Source organism: Dryobates pubescens, chromosome 8 (genome assembly GCF_014839835.1).
Source record: "Dryobates pubescens isolate bDryPub1 chromosome 8, bDryPub1.pri, whole genome shotgun sequence".
Taxonomy (NCBI): domain Eukaryota; kingdom Metazoa; phylum Chordata; class Aves; order Piciformes; family Picidae; genus Dryobates; species Dryobates pubescens.
Window position 1 is genome coordinate 30,156,380 of NC_071619.1, and position 20,871 is coordinate 30,177,250.

Sequence of the window (20,871 nt, forward strand, 5' to 3'; positions counted from 1 at the left end):
AAAAAAGAGGGAAAAAGAAAGAAAAAAGAGGAAAAAGAAAGAAAAAAGGAAAAAAAGAAAAAAAAATAAAAAGAGAAAGAGAAAAAAGGGGGGAAAAAAAGAAAAAAACCCAACAACCACAGACAAACCCCAACCAACCAAAACCCCCAACAACAACCCAAAGCCAAACAGCAATAATCCAGGCACTAAGTGCAAACACATTCCTGAAAGTTGTTTTCTGTATGTATAACCTTTAGGCAAAAATTTCAAGTGCCACATGCACTCAAGTATCAAAGTATGAAACCAACACAAAAGTGAGGGCACAGCAAAGCACTGAGGTTTGTATCATGCAATAGTTCTGCATCAGGCACGTCCTCCTATTAATGAAACATAAGCTCCATTCACATTCTGAAATTGCTGCTAGTGGAACAGCTCCAAAAAAAATGGAGAACAAAAGATGTTGAATTCTCATAGTTCTCTGCATTGCCTGTAAATGTTTCTCAAGCCACAACTCCACATGCAAGCTTTTGAGTCTTAAAACCCAAGAGACAAATAATTGTGGACTGCCAGAGCTGCAAGATAGGGCAGCATTAGAAAGGAACAAACAGTTGAGAACTAAACGGTACGTACAATGCTACCCATTTGTTACACTGCATGGCCAAATCTCTCTTGCTGCTGCTGTTTACAGGGGTGGGGTGAGAGGGCATTTTGATAGGCACAGCCACCTGCTCACAAGTTCACACCTGCCTACAGAAGAAAAGTTGGAAGAGAATCAGAAGACATGGACTCCTCCCTCGGTAGTATGATGCAGAGTTAACTTCCTACAGGCCACAGGCTGCATCACACATGACCTGGAAGAAACCAGTTACAAGAATGATGTGATGAACAAGAGCCACCACGGCTCTGTTTTTACCTTTGCTCTTTGTGGGTGTTGAGCTGGTAATCTTCACAGCAGAAACTTCTGCACCTGTACAGAGCATCACAGGCTCAGCTGACACCCATTGCTTTAATAGAACCACCTTTGATGTCCCACATGGAGACTAAATTATCTTTCCTCACAGCTGCTCACCACAAATCCATCAAGAGTCACTTGTGCCCAAATGGATTTTAAGAAACCAGCCAAGAGAACAAAAAGGATTTTCATTTCCAAGGATAGCTCACACCAATACAGCCACAAGCACACTGAAACCCTGCAGAACCATCTCCCAAATACGTCACCACACAGCCCACCAGACTGGCAGCTCAGTGAGATGCCGTGTGCCCCATCTGGAGTGAGCCTGAACCCCACGCTCCGGGGCAAAAAGCCCCTATGGCACAAGTACACTGTAAACAAACACATACATCCCTCCCAAGCACTGACACTGTCATGCTGTGAAGGATTCACATTTTTTGCAGGAGGACCTGATCAGCTCATGGGGAAGTGGCTCCCACAGCTCTGTGCAAGATCTCAGTCCCCCAGCAAGGACAGCACAAGGAGCTGGACAGAGCAAGGTGATGTGCAGCTAAGGCAGGTGCAGGGAACACAATCATAGAAACCAGGCGTCTGTGTGTGTGTCTGAGGAGGGATGAAGGGCACACCCAGCTGGCATGCACATAGGGGAGGTCTAAAAGAGAAGTCCAGGAGTTTCAATGAGCAGAATGGTCATTGTGGGAACTGTGGTAATGTAACAACCCACAGCGGCTCCCTCTGCAAACACCATAACCCAGTGAAATTTCACTGAATGTGTCGCTCTGGCACTTTCTGGAAGCGTTGCACTTCAGTGGCAGTACAACACGTGCAGCAACTCTGCATCTGACTGTGCCAGATGTGTGTCTCAAGAAAAACAAAAATCTTTGCTACAGGAATGTGCACCCACTCAGGGATGACACAATGCTGCTGTAGCAGGAATAAAAAACATACCGAGAAGGAGGCTTATCTTGAAAACCTTATCCTGAAAAGGACTTCGGACTTATCTTTAAGAGCAACAACTTTAGATACTATTAAATGTTGCTCAAAGAAGTTGCATATGCTCCATCCCTGGAAGTGTTCAAAGTCAGGCTAGACAGGGCCTTGAGCAAGCGAAAAAGACGTCCTTGAACATGGCAGGGGAGTTAGACTACATGATCTTTGCACGTCCCCTCCAACCCAAAGCCACATACAATTAGATAGCACCAATCCTGAAAAACAACAGCTACAGAAAAAACCACTCGGTGAAAACTCCCAATGCTTCCAACATGCTGACTGCTGGAATAACAACTCAGGGAAGTAAACTCAAAGAAGTAAGATACCTGCCTTGAGAAAAACAGTTATAGTCATTTAAAAATTGAGTATGACCTGTAGAGTCTAGAAATACTCTGAAAAAGAGATAATCAGGCTCTGCCACAGTTCAGCCCTCCCAGGGATGTCCCTCTATAATCCAGAAAGGTCTTGAAATACCACATCTCAGAAACAAACAATCAGACATATGATAATTCACACACAGGATGGAAGGCTTCCTTGACTACTGAACCACACATTCACACAGACAGCGACAGGGCAAGTTCCTATTTTCACCACATTTACAGATGTTTTTCAGATACTGGGAAAGAGCTGTACAACATTTTCTCCTTTGCTGCCTTCTCAGACAGGATTACAGCAAGAAGGCAAAAGTAAGTACTTTTTAAAAGCCTAAGCAGGTGGGGTAGAGATAGAGAAAGGGCAGCAGTATAACACTTTGTATTTCACAGGGCTTAAGAGAAAAACTTAGTATTGGCTTTTTTATTATTGTTATTTTTAATAGGAATAAGGTTAAATATATTTAAGAGGTGCAAGATTTAACAGAATACGGACTAAACCACTTGGCAATTGAAATCCAGCCACCCTTAGTGACCGATACTAATCAGATTTTACTATTACTGTGACACACAAAAGACCTTAGCTCCTGCCTGAACAAAGTATACAGCTGAATAGAAGGAAAAGGGACTGATACTCTTTTAGAACTTGCCCCCAGCTGTTTATAGGAGAAAAAAAAACTAAAGTCTGGTTTAAGGAATATTTGAACCTGCTTTGGACACATTTCACATAAAAGCAAGAACTGTTTCTATGGGTGGCAGAAGCCCCTAAGGTGGAACTCCTGAGGCTACTATCTATGGGGAAGAAATGGATTGCTCTGGGATGCAGGGAAGAGCTGCAGGGAAGAGCTGCAGGGATGCTGAAGGAAGTACTGATTAGAGAGCTGGAGATGTCCCCAGAACAGCAGCACAGCACAGTGTGATGCCCCTGGGAACTCCTGGGCTTGCAGGCTTCACAAGGCAGCGGTTCCTGCACAGGGTCAGCAGAGACAGGATGCAAACCCATGTGAAGATGGATATCATTTTGTCTCCTGCTCATGTACACTGTTCTCTGGAGTATCTAACTTCTAAAGAAACAACCAGGCAAAACAGGATGCACACCCCCAGTCTGCTCCAATCATTTCTTCTTCTTTGAAAGCAAGAGTCTGGGGAACACATACAGTTCCTAAAAAATGACAATGTATCATGCTTTGTAAACTTTTAAGAACAAAACCCTTCTGCAGTTGTTTGTTCATCTGGCAAATTAACAGTCCCCTCCCCATCTCCTAGACAAGAAACTACTTTCAGGAGACTGTGTGCCACAATGTAAGATGCCAGTGGATGGGTCTTCTCACATGAGATGCACAAAGCACTGCACTGGTTATTACTGATGATCCCCCCTGGTCGACACAAACCCTCACTGGTGTTGAGCACAACATGCCCAACTTTCAGAAGTGCTGAAGGAGCCAAAAGCACAATGAACATCAATGGCTGTGGTGGGCTCTCAGCACCTCCACAAAGAAACAACAATAAGCCTCAGTAAGCCAATCCTACACAAAGGTTTTGTGCAAGGAAGGACAATTCAAATGGTCCCAACGAGAACCAGTCAAATGTGTCCCTGCCATTGGATCAGGAAGCTTGACACAGTGCCGAGGCTCCAAACAAGTCCTGGTGAGATGGTCACATCAGCCTCAGCCTACCCAAAGCCAAGGCAGCAGTTATGCAATGGCACAAACAAAACATCGTATTCATGAGGAACTAGATGGCTAGCTGACAAAGACTTCTTTTTGAAGTCTTGCATCTGAAATTTGTACTAGAAGTCCCCTCTCCTGACTGAGCATGCCAAGGCACAGCTTGATCATTCAATAACCTTTCTAAACAAAGTCATCCACAGACCTTGGAGTTTTGTGCTATTATCATCATTATTAGCAGAACGTTCACAAAATGTTTTCTACTCCACACTCCCCTTCACCCAGCTATCACATTCAGGGCAAGACATTCTATACAGACACCAACCCTAGGTTCCACAAACTGTTGCAGACTGGCAGCTAGCGAGGCTAACTTTAGTGTTCTTCCAAGATTTTAGGGCTAAAATAAAGATTTGCTCTCCTCAAGATGAAGCACTCGCAATCACTTCGAACAACTATTTGGTTTTAAACTGCTAGCAACTGAATTTACTGAACAAAAAACAGTGTCAGAGACATAGCAGCAAAGACACTTAAGGACAACTTTACACGTGCTGTCGAATAAATTTTATTACCCCCTGAAATAAGATGTTGTAATCCAAAGAATACACATCCCTTGATAAGAAACTTGAAAACATCCCTTTCTCTCTTTCCATCCCCATTCCAAGATTTATTTGACAGCAATCCACAGCAGTAAAGTAGAAGTGTATGTTAAGAGGAAGATACTAAGAAATAGACATAGGAGAGCTTTCCACTTCGCAGTCTCATTTAATATGGAAAGTTTACAGACAGCAAGCACAGCCTAAAAAGTAAGCATCAGAATAAATATGCAAAAACAATGTGCTGGTTTGTTTCATCCTCCAGAGCTTCAGAGGCAGTAGGAATTCTTACTTTAACAGGCATTGAAAGGGGTGTTAGAAACTTCAAAAAAGCTTAGCAGAAAGACTAATACTACAGGAGCCTGATCTTCACTAAGCAGAGAACAAACCACTTAATAAGCATTTAGAAATTAAGGAATTAGGTGATGCGAATTAATTTAACAAAGTAGCAACCATAGGAATTCTGTCAGCTTCCTTTGGCTTTGGCTGAGTAATTAATTCTCTTTAATTTTTTTTTCCTCCTTAATTAAAATCAGAGACAGTGCCAGCATCAGTATGTGCATATTAACTGATAGCTCTGCTTTAGCAGCTGCAGCCTCTAAGCAGGAATCTGCCACTGGCAAACTGGACCAAAGATACAGATACAGTTTTCTTTTTTCTCTCCAAATCTCCTAACTTCCCTTACAGCTTAATTCATTTGGGTTTACTGGTGGTTGAAAGGAAAGCTAGAAGGAAGCAGCTCATGGAGACGTGAACGCTGAATGTGCGTGTGTTGACTGCCGAGTGACCCATGTGCACGACGGACCCTTCCCTTGCCAGGGCCCCACTTAGCTCACGTTGAAACACTCACGCAAGCGCTCCCATCCCCATAAGTTTGAGAAGAGAAGCCGCCACTTTCCATCGTCGCCCAATTCCGCCCACAGTGCAGATCCCAAGACACAAGAGGGAAAAGTACATCACGTTATCCCAGTGGCCCACAGGATTCCCTAAGGCTCACACCGAAACCCATTACGCCTGACACAGGGGCGTCCTCAACACGTTCCACCTTGAAAAGGCATGTCCACCCTTCTCCCAGACCCCGAGGCTATTCCTCCTCTCCCGAACTACACTTCAGCCCTTGGCAAACACTGAACTGGACCCCAAGGGGACTTGCAGTTGTCTCAGAGGAGCCGAGTGGGACCCTCCACTCCGGCTTATCCCGAGGGAAAGCGAGGTCGAATCGCCCCCCAACACCGGCACCTAGGCGCGCTCGGTCCGACCCCGACGCCAGACCGCCCCTGCCTCCGGCGTCGTCCCCCAGCCACACCGCTTCCTCAGCCTCAGCGGGACCGGGGAAGCCACACTTTGGGTCGGCTGTGTACAACCGCCTCCCACAAACTACAGCTTCAAGACTCTTTAGTGTCATTATTCATAATAATTTAGAGGAAGGGAGCACTCTGCAGTCGGCGAGGTCCCGCTGCCCCGCCGGCTCACCCTGCGGACAACAGCCCCCCGCTCTCGCAGAGTTTCTGCGGCAGCGGCCCGGCCCCAGCGGGGCGAGGAGCGGCCGTCCCCGGCCCGCTCGGCCGGGACGCTCAACAGGCTGCTGCCCCCCACCCTCGCCGCGCAACAAGAGGCCGGGGCAGCTGCGACCCGCGGGGCTGCCCCACACCTGCCCTCGTTCATGCCCTCCCCCTGCGGCTCCGGAATGTGGAGCTCTCCCGCAGCCCGACTCGCTTACCCATGGCTGGCTCTAGTCGCCCGGGTGGTGCGGGAGAGAGCAGAGCAGGGGCTCGCTCAGCCGTGCCTCGCTGGGCTGCGCTGCGCTGGGCGGGAAGCACGAGCAGCAAGGGCGGCTCGCACACTGGCGCGCTCCGCTTGCCTCCGGCGGCTGCAGCGCGGCGAGAGGGGCGGGGATAGCCCCGCCTGCCTGCACCGCCCGAGGGGCTCCCGGCCCGCCCGGCCCGGGCCGCCGCGGGGCAGGGGTGGTGGAGCGCCGCCCTGCGGCATCCACGGCGGCGGGCAGGCGGGTGGCTCCGTCGCCCTCTCCCGCCGTTTCCCCGCCGTAGGGTCGTGGTGTTCCCGAAAGCAGAGCTTGCTCTCTTTCGTTGGCCCTTGTTTTCCTCCAGTGCTTTATCCTCCGTCCTCAGAAGGCTTCCAGGAACGAGCACCCCGCGGCTAGGCTTCAAGTGCTTGTCTAAGAAACGGATGCTTGGGGTACTCTTGACCTTCAGAGGTATCTGCTTCTTAGTGTTTCGCTGTGGCAATGCAAAGGGCACTGTGTGCCCAAATACACCATTATTGCATTAATGTCTGTATTCGTGTTCAACAATGTGGCTCGTCTCCCAAATCAACGAATGCCGCTTGACAGCATTCTATAGCACTGCGGCAGCTGCCGTGTGCAGCCACACAGCTGTGCACGGCTGTGCTCCCAGTGACCTTCTCGTTTCTCTAAACATTGCGAGAAATGTAGCTTAGCTTTTGGGAAAACCAGCGAAGGGGACCTCTGAGCAACAGTCAGGGTTGTCTGGGGGCGTAGGGGAGACTTGCCCACTAGGAGCTTACTAGAAAAAAAACACTTCATACCTGGACGTGTTGAAAGCAAAAATGATGGTGTTGCAGAGGAGTAAGCCTTCAACAGACGCTGAGGATGGCAACGTAAGAGAGCAGCAAAGACGGCTTTTTGAGTTCAGTTGTTGTACTCAGAATACAGAACTAACCAGGTTGGAAAAGACCAAAAGGTCACCAAGTCCAACCTATCACCCAACACTATCTAATCAACTAAACCGTGGCACTAAGTGCCTCATCCAGGCTTTTCTTAAACACCTCCAGGGACAGGTGACTCCACCACCTCCCTGGGCAGCACATTCCAATGGCCAATCTCTCTTTCTGTGAAGAATTTCCTCCTAACATACAGCCTAAACCTCCCCTGGCGCAGCTTGAGACTCATTCTGGTGCTGGTTGCCTGGGAGAAGAGACCAACCTCCCTTCAGGTAGTTGTAGACAGCAATAAGGTCTCCCCTGAGCCTCCTCTTCTCCAGGCTAAGCAACCCCAGCTCCCTCAGCCTCTCCTCACAGGGCTGTGCTCCAAACCCCTCCCCAGCTTTGTTGCCCTTCTCTGGATACATTCAGGTCTCTCAATGTCCTTCTTAAACTGAGGGGCCCAGATCTCACCACAGGACTCAAGGTGTGGCCTAACCAGTGCTGAGTACAGGGCAGAATGACTTCCCTGCTCCTGCTGGCCACACTGTTCCTGATGCAGGCCAGGATGCCATTGGCCTTCTTGGCCACCTGGGCACACTGCTGGCTCATGTTCAGCCTACTATCAACCAGTACCCCCAGGTCCTTTTCTGCCTGGCTGCTCTCCAGCCGCTCTGACCCCAGCCTGTAGCACCGCATGGGGTTGTTGTGGCCAAAGTCTAGAACCTGGCACTTAGATGTGTTAAATCTCATGCCATTGGACTCTGCCCATCTGTCCAGCCTGCCAAGGTCCCTCTGCAGTTGGACCTTTACCATTGGAGCAATCTGATTGCCAAGGCCAGCTCTTTAGTCAGAAGAAATGCACCTACAGTGACTAATATCAATCAGATTGTGCTGATTTAAATTAATTGGGTACTTGGCCTGCATTTCCTCACTTTTGCCACAATAATTGTATCCTAACTTCCTGTTATTTATATGAAGTAAAAGGATATATTTTCATCTTCTGCCATGATTATTAACACATGGATCTATTAAATTATGTAACCATATTAATTCCCCACTAAATGAAATCGATTGTTTAAGACCATATTAATAAAACATGAAGGCAAAGAAGTGGCAAAAGTGTGGACACTAATTTTTAGGGAAATTACTTCATACTTTGCAATTTCAGGCTCTTGCTCTCTAAGCAGTCTGTGTCTGCACTCACCTCTGAAGTTGCAATGTTAAAGCTGTGGTTTGTTTCCCGTTAAAAGAAAAATCCCAGTCTCTCAGGCCAAAATAACCTTAAGTTTTCACACTGAGTAAGGAATATATATGTTTTTCTGGTAAGGACTATGGCCCAACACCATGCAGACCCTGCAGGATCAGGGAATAAATATCTCTTCTCTAAGAAGTAGTAAGTGGATTGACTGAGTAAGCCATTTTATAAAGGGGGGGGGGGGGGGGGGGGGGGGGAGGGCAGGAGAAATCATACCAAAGCTGCTCACTAGCAAGATGCTTCCAATCCCCACTGGGAACTAAGGTAGATGAGCTGTGCACCTTTGAAAAATGAGATTAGTTATGGAAATAGTATATGACCCTTAACTAGAGTGGCACTAAATAGCACTGAAGTATGTCAGGACCTGAAAGCAAACAGTAAAAGCACCCTGCCGTGAAGGCACCCTATGTGCTGGTGAAGGTATAAATCAGTTTTGGTTTTTTAAATACATTCTTTGGTTACATTTATATTCTGTGGAACTCTTGCAGCTTACTGCTTGATTAATATTAGGACCAGCTGAAAAATATGGCCCTTATTCTGACTGTGTTTGCACTTAAGGCTAACTTTGCATTGTTTAAATCCCTGGGGGATGAGTTGCTTAAGGGAATTTGGTCGACATGGTCAGTGCTATCCAAATCTGGTTTACATACATTACCGAAGTATGAGGTAGAAGTTCCTATGGTAGTGCAGAAGGAGCTGCCCATATTAATGGGTGTGCAGCAAGAGGAGGGACTTGCTGCCCTTTTATTGGTTTTCTGTTATCCTCAGAAATATCGTTATTTTTTCTCTCCAAAGAGTAAAGTGAAGAACAGCTGTCCAAACATTGGTTATGTCTCAGCAGTCAATGGGGATTTCCACTCACAGACATATCGACACTCTGACAAGAGAAGAGAGAAGTTTGACAGAACTGTTGTCAGAAGATTGGGTTCCTTAGGGAAAATGACATTTACGATACTCAAATGAGGTCAAGAAGGCAGAAATACTTAGCTGGAATTTCTACAAGGAACAGAAACTCATTTCAGAACTAAGGTGTCTGTAGAAACAGGTATTTCCCTAGCTGGGAAAGGCTTACAGCTGGATTCTGGTCCATACTCTTAATCTAGTACATAAGAGAGAGGTGAAGGGTTGGAGTGTGCAGTATTTCAGAGATTCTCAGTAGCTGAATGGCTCCTTGGGTGCCAGAGCTGTTAGCTGTAAGGTAGAGCTAAAAGCCTGCCATAAATTACACTGGAAACCAGATTGATCCAGACAATCTTGGCATTGAGGGATTATACAGTGGCCTGGTGCTAGTGGAGATTTGCTCTATAAAAGAGAAGGTGAAGGTTAGAATTCTGCTTTGATTAACATCATTCATTGTCTAAGCTGAGTGCTCCAAATCTTTTCCATAGCTAGGGTAACAACGTGCAAACATTAATCTATTTGCAGTGTTACCCTAATACTAGTGAGATGACTCCAGGTTATTTCAAGAAACACTTTCAGTCCCTGCAGCAGCATGCTTGGTGTATCTCCTAACCTGGTCTGAAGCAGCCTGTTCTCTGGAGATGTTCTAAAGAGGCCATCTGACCTGCAGGCAAAATTTGAACTTAAGTTTCAATGTCGGGATCAGTTAGAGAGAGGTACGACGGGAAGTAGGGTGTCTCACCTCTTGCAACCACGGGCATGGGATTAGTCTGAAACTCCCTATTTCACCATACATTTCACCATTTCCAGCAATCAGTGGTGAAGCAGATTTTAAAGCACATGAAGATTGAAGAATTAATACAATCATTTTATTTTTCCCTTTCATTTAACAGGCTCCATCTGTCTCCTGACTTCTTCACTGGAGACCTTCCTAGCTCTAAAACAATTCCTTGCTTTTCTTTGTGGACAGAACAGTGTTGTAGCTGCCACTACCTGTTTGTTCATCTCCATTTTCTACTCCTACCATCTTCCCTCAGGCTAACTAGACAGATTGCCCTTGATAAGGAAGCTTTCCTAATTAAAAACAGAATCAAAGGCAGTATGTTTCCACTTAATGTTTAAGATTTGACTAAACATTTAGTCACATTGAAGATGGTGGTTTAATAAAAAGATCTTCTAGTAGGATGCCTGTTTCAGTATGTTCTTGGCTCACCCTGTGTCCTACTGTTGGCTGTATGTGAGCCTTTCTCCTAGGACTCCCTCTGCTAACAGTGAAGCTAATGGTAAACAGCAAATATTACTCCTTCTGACTACTACACAGGCAGTGTCAGTGGATAGCAGCCATTACCAGTCTCCAGAGAATTAGAGTCAGTGCCACTTGTACACTCAGTTTTGCAAAAACTCCTGCAAATCTTTAAAACCTTATAAAATAGCCTCCTTTTGAATGGTAACACAAGTGCATTCTAGATTTAAGGGAGTCAGATGTGATAAAACTGGTTTTAGTTGTGGTGAGTTGAGGAATGGTTGGGTTTTTCCTCTCCCATGTGATCTGTTCAAAGTGATGTTACAAAGGGCCACGGATGCTAAAGTGAAATAAGGTGACAATTGGATCACTTTATACTATCATCTGCATGCAAAGAGGAGATGACTTTTTCATGTTTGGAACTCAGCATCTCGGTGCAGATTAAGAAGAATGACTCATGCTCTCCCATATCATTTATACCTTTTCTGTGAAGCTGATCTGCTTTAAACTCTAACTGCTGCTACCAAACCCCCTTCTTCGTGCTCACTGCAGAGAGCTGTTTGCAAAGTTCATCCAGCAAAATGCTGAACCAAAATTGTTCACATCATCAGCACTGTGTAGTCTGGGAGAAAAGAGAAAAGATGAAAAAGCAGAAATAATTTGATATAGTTTAACCAGCACGTAGGTACTCCTCTTGGAATTTAACATTCAGGTATTACAATGTAAGGAATAAAGATTCTTCCAAATCAAAACTGTTTCTTGTCACCAAGTGGGTCATACTTCCAGCAGCCATTTCTCAATATGTGACTCCGAGTAGTGATTGCTTTAGAATGGATATAATTATATATTCAACAGAATGCATAATTTTTCCCAATGAACCATAGTTAATTTTATCTGAAAATTAGCAATTAGCATTTGGGTGTTAATTACAGAGTACTAAATACATCTTCAGTGTTAAAAAATAGGCTCATCTCTGTTTCACATATCCCAAGTCACTTGTGGAATAACCAATGACACTGTGATTTTAAAAGTACACAAACCTAATTGGCAAATATCATTGAAAATGAAAGATAAATGTTTACATTAGGACCTCTGGCAACTAAAGAACCATCTTTCACTTAGCTCTCCACATGAGGGACCTTACCCTAAGCACAGTAATTTATACTTATGTGTGTAGATATTCTGTGAGTGCCCATGAGAGATCTAGGTCTGAGGGGAGACCGGAGGGAAGAGAATGGTATTACCTGGTTTTATTCTGGATACACACTTGCTTCTGTGCCTTTCTCCTTCTGCATGCCTTGTAGGTAACTGGCAGAGAAACTTGTGGGATAACATGAGGTCCAAAAAAGTGGTCTCTCTAAAGCATTACACAGAGCAGAAAGCTTGTGCAGCCCACCTTGGTTTATCCTCCTCGATGGATCTGTGAAACTAGATGAGAAATGCTGACATTTTGCTCATGCAGTGAAAGAAAAAACTTCCCCATTGCTGTGCAAGAAATGATCCTCATGAAGGCATTCTTCCACATGCCTCATTCAAAAACATTTAGGCTCAAAGTTCTGTCAAAGATGATGGGTTCAGCCTACTAGGCTTGGCTATAAACATTCACTGAAGTGCTTTGCTGAGTTCCTGTTGTGGGGAAGGATTGTGTGGGCTGGAGAGGCCAGCCTAGTGTGTTTAGAAGGTGCTGACTCAAATGTATGGATTATCCTACATTTTCATTAGTACCAGTGGGAAGACTTGAATGTGAAATACATTTACAAATGAAGAAACCAGACAAGGGCAAAAATGTGTACCCAAGAAACATTAGTATTCAGCTTCAGAGCAACTTCTGTGGGAGCATTTATGTGCTCATTGCAATATCCTGAAAATAATTGCATACATATGTATGTTAGCCCCACCCTCCAGTGGTACCAACAGACTTAACCTAAGTTTTATGTTGAGTTGCAAATTAAGGGAATAGACTTTAAGAGTGTTGTACACATGGCTGCCATCCAATAACTTCAGTATGGCAACCACCCAAGAAAGTGCTCCAAGGCAGCCTAATCAGGACAGAATTCCTGGCAAAAGTACAGTTCGAGACAAGGCTCGCTCTCTTTTTCCAGAGTAGAAAACTGCTTTGACAGCAGGCACTGAGAGCATTTAAGAACATTCTCAGGTGCCTCTTTTTTTTCAGACTGAAAAACTCAAAGAGCTGGGAAGAAAAATTGCAGGATTCATTTTAACACTTTTCTTGATCCAATTGGGCAGTGGAGGCTGAGTAGCAGCCAGCTGATTTCACTTTAGTGCTCATTTTTTACCCAGTTCTGTCAATAGGCACAAGCTCGTAACTTGCTACAGAGGGTTTTATTTCTGCTCTGTAAACATGAATGCTGGGGTAGTCTTAAACTGTATCATAAAGCTGAGCTAAATCCTCTCATAATGGGCTTCCCAGCTTTTGTTTTCCACCAATATACATTTTAACATGCTGGTTGGGGTTTTGTGCTGGGGTTTCCCCCTCTCCTCCCACACACACTATGTTTTATTACATCTGTGCTTCTCTTCACGCTTTGCACAGTCCAGCTCTAGCAAATGGCTACACTGAGAGTTGTGGTTTGTGGCAAAAAAGTGTAACGTGTTGGAGAAAAGATGGGAATGACTCAGTAAGTCAGCAGCGGTGCAACACACTGGGGGTGCTCAAAGGTGCAGCAGCAGCACAGTGCAAACTATCTGCAGAGGATGGGTGTTCTGGAATGTGGGAGTTGTGGCAGCTGGTGCAGCCTACAGGCTCTTTGCTGGTAGATAATGGAGATGGGACTAGGACACAACATCCTCCATCAGCTCTGTGAGATGTGCTTTTGGAAGGAAGGTGTGGCTTCAGGTTTTCTGGCCTCATGGAAACACTTTGCCTCCTTCTGACTTCACAGCCAGCCAAACGCATTAGAGCTGTCAGAAAGGAGATATCCAGGAATAGAAAAAGCACAAGTCACTCTGATCAGAGGAGTGAGAGCCCTCCAGGAAAAAGCCCAGCCAGGATGAATGCCACTGAGGAACTTGAAAAATAACAATGAGATGATGTTTGATATTAACTCTTGGGTTTGGAAGATCAGTTTAATCTCTCATTCTCTAAACTAATAAACACAGAGGTTTTTGCCTTACAAAAAACTCCTAAGAGGTATTCTAAACATGAGCATTTTCCTCCTGTTTTCAGTCCAGACACTGAATTTTTGCAAATGCATGATCAGATGATTAAAAATAATAAAGCAGAATGCACTGGTCATTCATGGACAGCCCTCCTCCAAGTAGCAGACATGAAACAGTAAATAAATGCAGTGGTTGCGTTTCTCACGTCAGTAACGAGTTTAAGCTTTCATTTGTGGCATGCATAAGGTAGATTGGAAAGTCCGTATGACTTTTGTTATCTGATTCTTATTATCTTGGATATCATATTCAGCAATACAAAACCAGTGCCATTCCAAGAGAGGAATGTAATAAAACTTTTTATGAAAGCTATATTAAACATGGGCTACTGTCAGAGGTGGATTTGGATTCCTACTTTTTGTGCATTTTTCTGTTTCTAATAAGGTTCAGCCAAAACTGTTTCTCAGCTGCCAGATAATCTAGAACAGTAATTCTGGCCTCAAATATTTCAAAGAAATAACTTTGGTTTAAAAGATGAAAGAGCCACAGGCTAACCAAATATTACATGAACCTGGCAGACAAAATTATATAGGACTGTTAAAGAAGTTACAGAAACAGCAACTTGGGAAGTTATTCCTGGAAGACATCATCACTTCTAACACCCCTTGAGCCTTCCTTGATTAGAGCCCACCTTGAGAAGGATGCAGAAGTGCATGCACAGTCCTTGAAATAGTGTGGAACAGCTCGTGCATACAGAGAGGTAGCAGAAGTCTCATCCCTGGAAACCTTCAAGGTCAGGTGGGATCAGGCTCTGAGCAATCTGCTCTACCTAAGGATGTCCCTGCATATCAGACTAGATGACCTCTAAATGTCCCTTCTAACCCAAAGCATTCTACACATATGAGAGCACTAATGGGATGATGCTGTGATGAGCTTGCAGGTGACCATCCAGAACTCTGGGGGCAGATGGTGTGCTGACAGGAGACAACACCTAGCATGGGTTATCAGAGCTGCCCTATGTTTTGCAATAGAAGAGAGGCTGGATGAGAGGTAAATGAAGTGGGCAGGCTGGCAATTAAGGCAACAAACCGAACAGGGCCACGGAACAGTAGAGAGAGGCAGGCAAGGCTCAGGAGACAAGCCCACTGAGGGAAACAGGGACAGGAAGTGATAAGCAGAGCAGCAGGGGATGGTTGTATTTCACAAAGGGGGAAAAAGACATTTAATTACATCAATTTTTAAGGCACTGGTTGCTACTTCACCTGCAGTTATTTATAGCCACTCCAGGGCAACAACTGGGTACATGTTCTTTCCTATGATTCCCACAGGTTTTAGACCCTACTACCACAGATTTTCAGGCTTAAAAACTGTGATGGCAAAGCTGGAAACCTGTAGCCATTAGAATAATGGGAGACCCCTAGAGAGAGCAAACAGAGCCATGTAGAGAATTTATTAGCAGCAGGAATAGAAGCTTGTATCAGCACTTTGCTGGTGGATAAATCAGTGGGTTTGCTAATGATGTTTCAGTTCTCCTGATTGAATTGGATTTGTAAGAGAGAAATGCAGCTGCAGACTGAATTGCTTTATATGACAAGAGAATAATGACTATCCAATCCTGAACACTCAGGGTTTCTGTATATATGGGATAATTTAGCTTCTGTTCTCATTGTTATTATTTTACATGCAAATGAAATTATCAACATCTTTATACAATCACTTCTTGGACCACATGTAATCTAGTTTCTGCCCGTTTGTGTCCAAAAGAAGTTTCTTCCCCTCATTTTAGCCACAGTTTAACACTAAACCCAAGTCCTGGTGGAGCCTTTCTGCTACTATAGATACAACCTGTTCAGAGGACAATGAAGGTGAACAGAAAATACTGGAACTGCATGTGGCTCTGGGAGTGGTGTTATTTATTTGGGGATAGGGCTCATTGCCTTATGCTATTATCTGCATATTACATGTGCTGGGGTTTGCATATTTGATGTTTACTTAATGTGCACTTCAGATTTCTCTAACAGTAGTGTTTTGGCTAAGTGTCTTCATCAGCCTCTTGCTAGGTTGTTCTCTGGGGTTTCAGCCAGTAAATTTCTATGTGTTTTAAGCTCTACATAGAATAGAATAGAATAGACCAGACCAGGTTGGAAAAGACCTCAAAGATCATCAAGTCCAACCCAACACCATCTAAGCAACTAAACCATGGCATCCAGTCTCTTCTTAAACACCTCCAGTGACGGTGACTCCACCACCTCCCTGAGCAGCTACTAATATTAAAGAAACACTAAATGTACTTCATTGTTTTTAAGCAGTGCAAGTGATATTGAGGAGAAACAATGCAATTATCCAGCTGGACTTACACCATTAGGGATTCTCCCAGGCAACCAGCAACAGAACGAGAGGACACAGTCTCAAGCTGCACCAAGGGAGGTTTAGGCTGGAGGTTAGGAAGAAGTTCTTCGCAGAAAGAGCGATTGGCCATTGGAATGGGCTGGCTACTGCTCCCCCTCCAAAGATCACTGTGAGCTGAAGCAATGCCCACTAGAAAAGTGGAAAACAGGATGCCAGCTGGCTAAAAGGGCTGAAAAAGAGAGAAAGAGAGTTAAAATCATCCTTAAAGTGAGAAACTGCCTTTGCAGTATCTTCATCTGCTGGGTGGGAACAGCTCGTGATTACTTGGTTGGTTTTTCACGTTTGACTTCCTAAATTACAGTTACGCCTTGCCACTGGAGAGATGGGAGCTGACAGAGATGTACTTGATGAGACATGCTTTAACTTGAACAGGTGGATTTGAAGTCCAGTAATTGTTTCTCCCACTAGTGGAAAGTCTTAAAACTCTGGTGCTCAACAAGATCATGGTGGTTTCATTGCACTGCAGCTTTAGAAAGCCTTTGGTCAGTAGGTAAGAGAAGTGGGGATATTTACCCCTGGGTGATTGACTGAAGTCTATCCAGAGTAGCAGAGATGAACTGGCAGCGATACACTTCCCAGCCCTTTCACAGCAATGACGAAGTTTTGTGGATTAATGAGGAAAAGAGAAGAGAGTGATCTTCCTTCAGACAGACAGACAGGTCAGGGATAATGCACTGGGAAGTGCCTCAGTACTTTTTGCTCTCACCATTTATGGTGCCAGAGGCACTGACCTTTCTTTGGTCATAAAGATTAGTCATACTTATTTGCTCTGCTGGTTACCAAGTGCCTGGGCAACAATTCATGCCCTACATGTAGGAGCTGAACAGGAGTATAGGAGATGAGAGTGCAGAAACAGCCTGCAGAAGTGCATGCATTGGGGTGGTGGGATACAAGCTAGGTTTGTGAAAAGATGAGGGAGGAAGAAGAGAGAATAGGTGGACTTAAAATGACTGAGGGAGGAGAAACCCTGGAAACTGCTCATGTGGATCTTTAGAGATCTGAAGCACGATGGACATTGCCAGAAGAACACACCACAGTGCATATCCATCTCATTCCAGAGAGCTTCACAGGGATGGCAGCAGTGGGAGAGGCAGTGGAGGCGGTTTTCTTACATTTGGTATGCATTCAGATTTGATTTCAAACCCTACAAACTAAGGCTGCTAAGCCCTTCAACATTTTTAAAGGTTGCTTGGCTAAGAAGTATTAACAAAAACAACCCTCCATTTTTATTTCTGCAAACCAAGAAATTAAAACAATCCTGGAAAGTCAACAAACTCAACACCTTTGTCCTTTTTTTATGGACACTTTCTCTTCACCATCATCATCATAATTTTGGGCATCCTACTAGATGTTTTATTCCAGTAGGCTGTGGTATATTCTTGCAGCAAAGTGAACAATTCTATCAGGCTGATGGGGACTACCACACTGCAGCCTGTGCCTGGGATGACAGTTTCCACAACATAACACAAGCCACTAGTGCAGTTCATTATTATCACCAATATATTTAACACACACACACACAAAGCTACAGCTGTAGCCATGCCATAGAAACCAATTTCATTTTGCTAGACTTGAATAATGCAAGTAACACTGCTAGGCTAGAAGAGCTATTGAAGGGAAGAGACTACAGTTAGGCAGCTGTTTTCTTCTGATTTCAAACAAGATTTAACTGCTGTTGACAAGGAAGGTATAAGTCTTCTTTCTAGAGCAGGTCTGTGCAGTAAAACACACTTGCAAAGAATCATAAATCATAGAATGGTCTAGGTTGGAAGGGACCTCTGAAGGTCATCTAGTTCAACCCCCTCTGCAGTCAGCAGTGGCATTCTCAACTAGACCAGAGCAAATAACTAATCCCTTTAAAATTTCTCTTTAGAAGCACTTTTGCACTCTGGAGATATGTTTATGGTCTCACACTGGAGCTGCAGAACACCTTAAGAGGGATCTGCTCAACAGAATAAGCAAAAGAGGAAGCACTGAACACTTATTTTGTCAATCATTTTCTCTATTTTCTCTGCTAGTAGAGGAGAGCAGTTCTGGAGTAAGGACTTTCTGTATTACAATGCACCTACTCTTCCTGGAGTGCCCCTGAAATGAATTCATCATCTGGCTTATACATTATCACAGCCTGTTGCAGTGGCACCCAGTCATGTCACTCATACAACATCCAACATCATAGCTTTCAGAGCAAGAGCAAGCCTTGAAGGGGCATTATGGTTTGCATGGTCTGACTTCAACAAGCAGCAAAAAAGACCACAGGGCTGCTGTACAATATAAAAACCAGCCACCATGAGTGGCTCATCTGATTGCACAGGTTCTTCCCTTAATTCTTTTCATGACAAATAAACCAGGTTACAACAAACAGCTTTGCAGCTGGGCTCTCTCACCTTGACTCCTTTTGACTTACAGCAAGTGATCACACAATTAAGAGCTGCTGGCAGACCTTGGTGACAGTAAACTTTCATGGAGTTGAGCCATGGGTGTGATTTCCATACCTAAGAAAAAGGATGGATGAGATAGCTGAAGGCTGAACCTGAGGACTGATGTGCTTATACTGAAGCTTGAGATTGAAACGTGGAAAGATTCCAAACATCACTCCAAACAGATCAGAAGTTTAGTTCACTTCCTAGGCCATCACCCAATAGCAGGAGTCTAGAAGGCAGTGTTTTATTACCCCTCCCCAGCTTCCACTAAGGTGCAGCTTAGGAACATTCCAAGTCAGCGGTGTAAATTAATTTTTAAGACTTTTGCCTCACACCTTCATCAAACCCAGACTTCAGTGATCTGTTGCTTTTGTTTAAAACAAAGCCTCAAAATTCAGGAGGAACATTTTGAACTCTATTTAGGAAAAAATCCCTACTAGCCCTTTCCACTTTTCTCATCCCTTCCTCATCACAAAGGTATTTCTTTGTGATTGCTATTAACAACAGTCATGGGAAGAGCACTTTTGTGGGGTTTGACTTTTCAAAAGGCTTTGTAGGCAACAGATCTTGGGGTAGTTTTGGAAAACAGGCAGTGGTATTGGCATTATTAGGCTGAAAACTATTCTGGTTTCAAAACCAACAGATATGCTCACTTACTCTGGTTTGCTTGCTTGCTTAGAAGAAAATGATTCATGATTAAAGGGGAATGAAAACATTCAGTGAATGTGTAATTAATAGAAGCCATAGCCAAAGAATCTTGATTACACACTCAAAGCTCAAAAGGAGCAAGTCTTTCTCTGCTTTTGGTCAAGCAAGACTTCTGCACTGCTCCTGCCCTGCCAACATTAGTATTTGAAGCTGATGCATGTGTGCTCACCTGCTTCACAGAATGGACTGAGTCCAAGCAATTCTTCCACTACAACAGCCAGATCTCCAAGAGAATACCTGATCAGTAATGTCATGGTCTGTCACCTACCCACCCAGAGCTTCACTGGTTGTGTCTCTGTGTGCCTCCTGGCAATTCCAGCTATGTAAGAATATCTGTGAAAGGATGTGAGGCCTTGAACTTCATAGTCTAGCTACAACTGTCCTTTAGGAGCAGCTGACACTCCCTCACAGGCTGCTACTTTTACCTGGGAGAAATCCTGTATTTCTTTCCTTTGGACTATCCAGGCAGGATCACAGAGGACAACAGAGCAGGTCAGACAGGATAGGTTGACGAATTAGCACTGAAATGTGAAGACAGAATTTGGCTGCAGCATGAACATATTCTTTATCAAATAGTATATTCTCCAGTAACTTACACTTTCAAGAAACCAGAAGGAAACCAGGGGTCTGGATGTTTCCTTTTGACAGACTGTATTTCACATTTTGGGCAATAGTTCTGAGTCCTCTGTAATGCTTTCAGCCAAAATATTCAGACCGGCGTGCCAAAAATCATCCTTACAAATCCAAATGTAAGCAGCTGAATCAAAGTATCCCTTCTCAGTTTCTGTTCAAAGAACTGGACTTCCAATTAATGCCACAAGAGATGAAGATGCCTCTATTTTAAATAGATTTCATGTAACATATGAGAAGCTTTTGCAAAGAGGGAAAGACAGAAGTGAAGAAATCCACATGGATTATAGAAGTTCATCCTTCACAAAGGCTGGTACAGAAATTTAGGTTGCCTCTTATTAAAGCTTCTTCTAAGCATGAGATGTTTGCAGCTTAGGCATTATAGCAGAGCACCATCAGAAAAGGATGAATACTTACCAGGAAGGCTGGTTAAAAGTTATGCCCATCAAAACTGTTTAAACTCTTCTCTGTTTGCCTGTACATAGAGGCATACTAAACTGTCAACTGCTTTATGGGGGAGGAACTCTAAAAAGATGAGTGTTTCTGACAATGTCACTAATGCACAGGAGCAAGCAGTTCTTCTTGCAGTAGAAAACACAGAGGTCATTGCTTCATTTGTAGACTGTGCCAGTCCTGAAAGGACTTTTGCATCTCTTTTAAGAGTGGTTTCAGTAGAAAAGACCTGTTATAATTTTTCTCCAGTCTTCCAAGTGTCCTCAGTCAATGACAAACTTCTCTGAAGATGAGGCAAATGAAGAAACCACTTTCTGAAATTAAGACATGTGTTGTACAACAGTTTGTCCTTGTGACCTCAGGGTGTAACTCTTTCTCATGAGCTTTTCCCAGTTTCAGTAGAAACAGCACCACCAGCAAGTGAAGGGGCCCTCAGGGCAGGGCTGTACAAGCAATTGGCATACCTGAAAGTGAAGGCGTGATGCCCTGGGCAAGGAAGAAT

General features: G+C 44.3%; 1 protein-coding gene across 1 annotated transcript in view; it reads right to left on the bottom strand.

Annotated features, from left to right (window-relative positions):
* GPM6B (glycoprotein M6B) overlaps window positions 1-6,431 on the bottom strand; it is a 108,436-nt gene extending 102,005 nt beyond the window's left edge. The window contains exon 1 of the mRNA XM_054163366.1: window positions 6,273-6,431. Coding sequence (XP_054019341.1) covers window positions 6,273-6,276 — 4 coding nt within the window. The 5' untranslated portion in view covers window positions 6,277-6,431. The remainder of the gene's footprint in view (window positions 1-6,272) is intronic.
* Window positions 6,432-20,871: the final 14,440 nt, after the last annotated feature.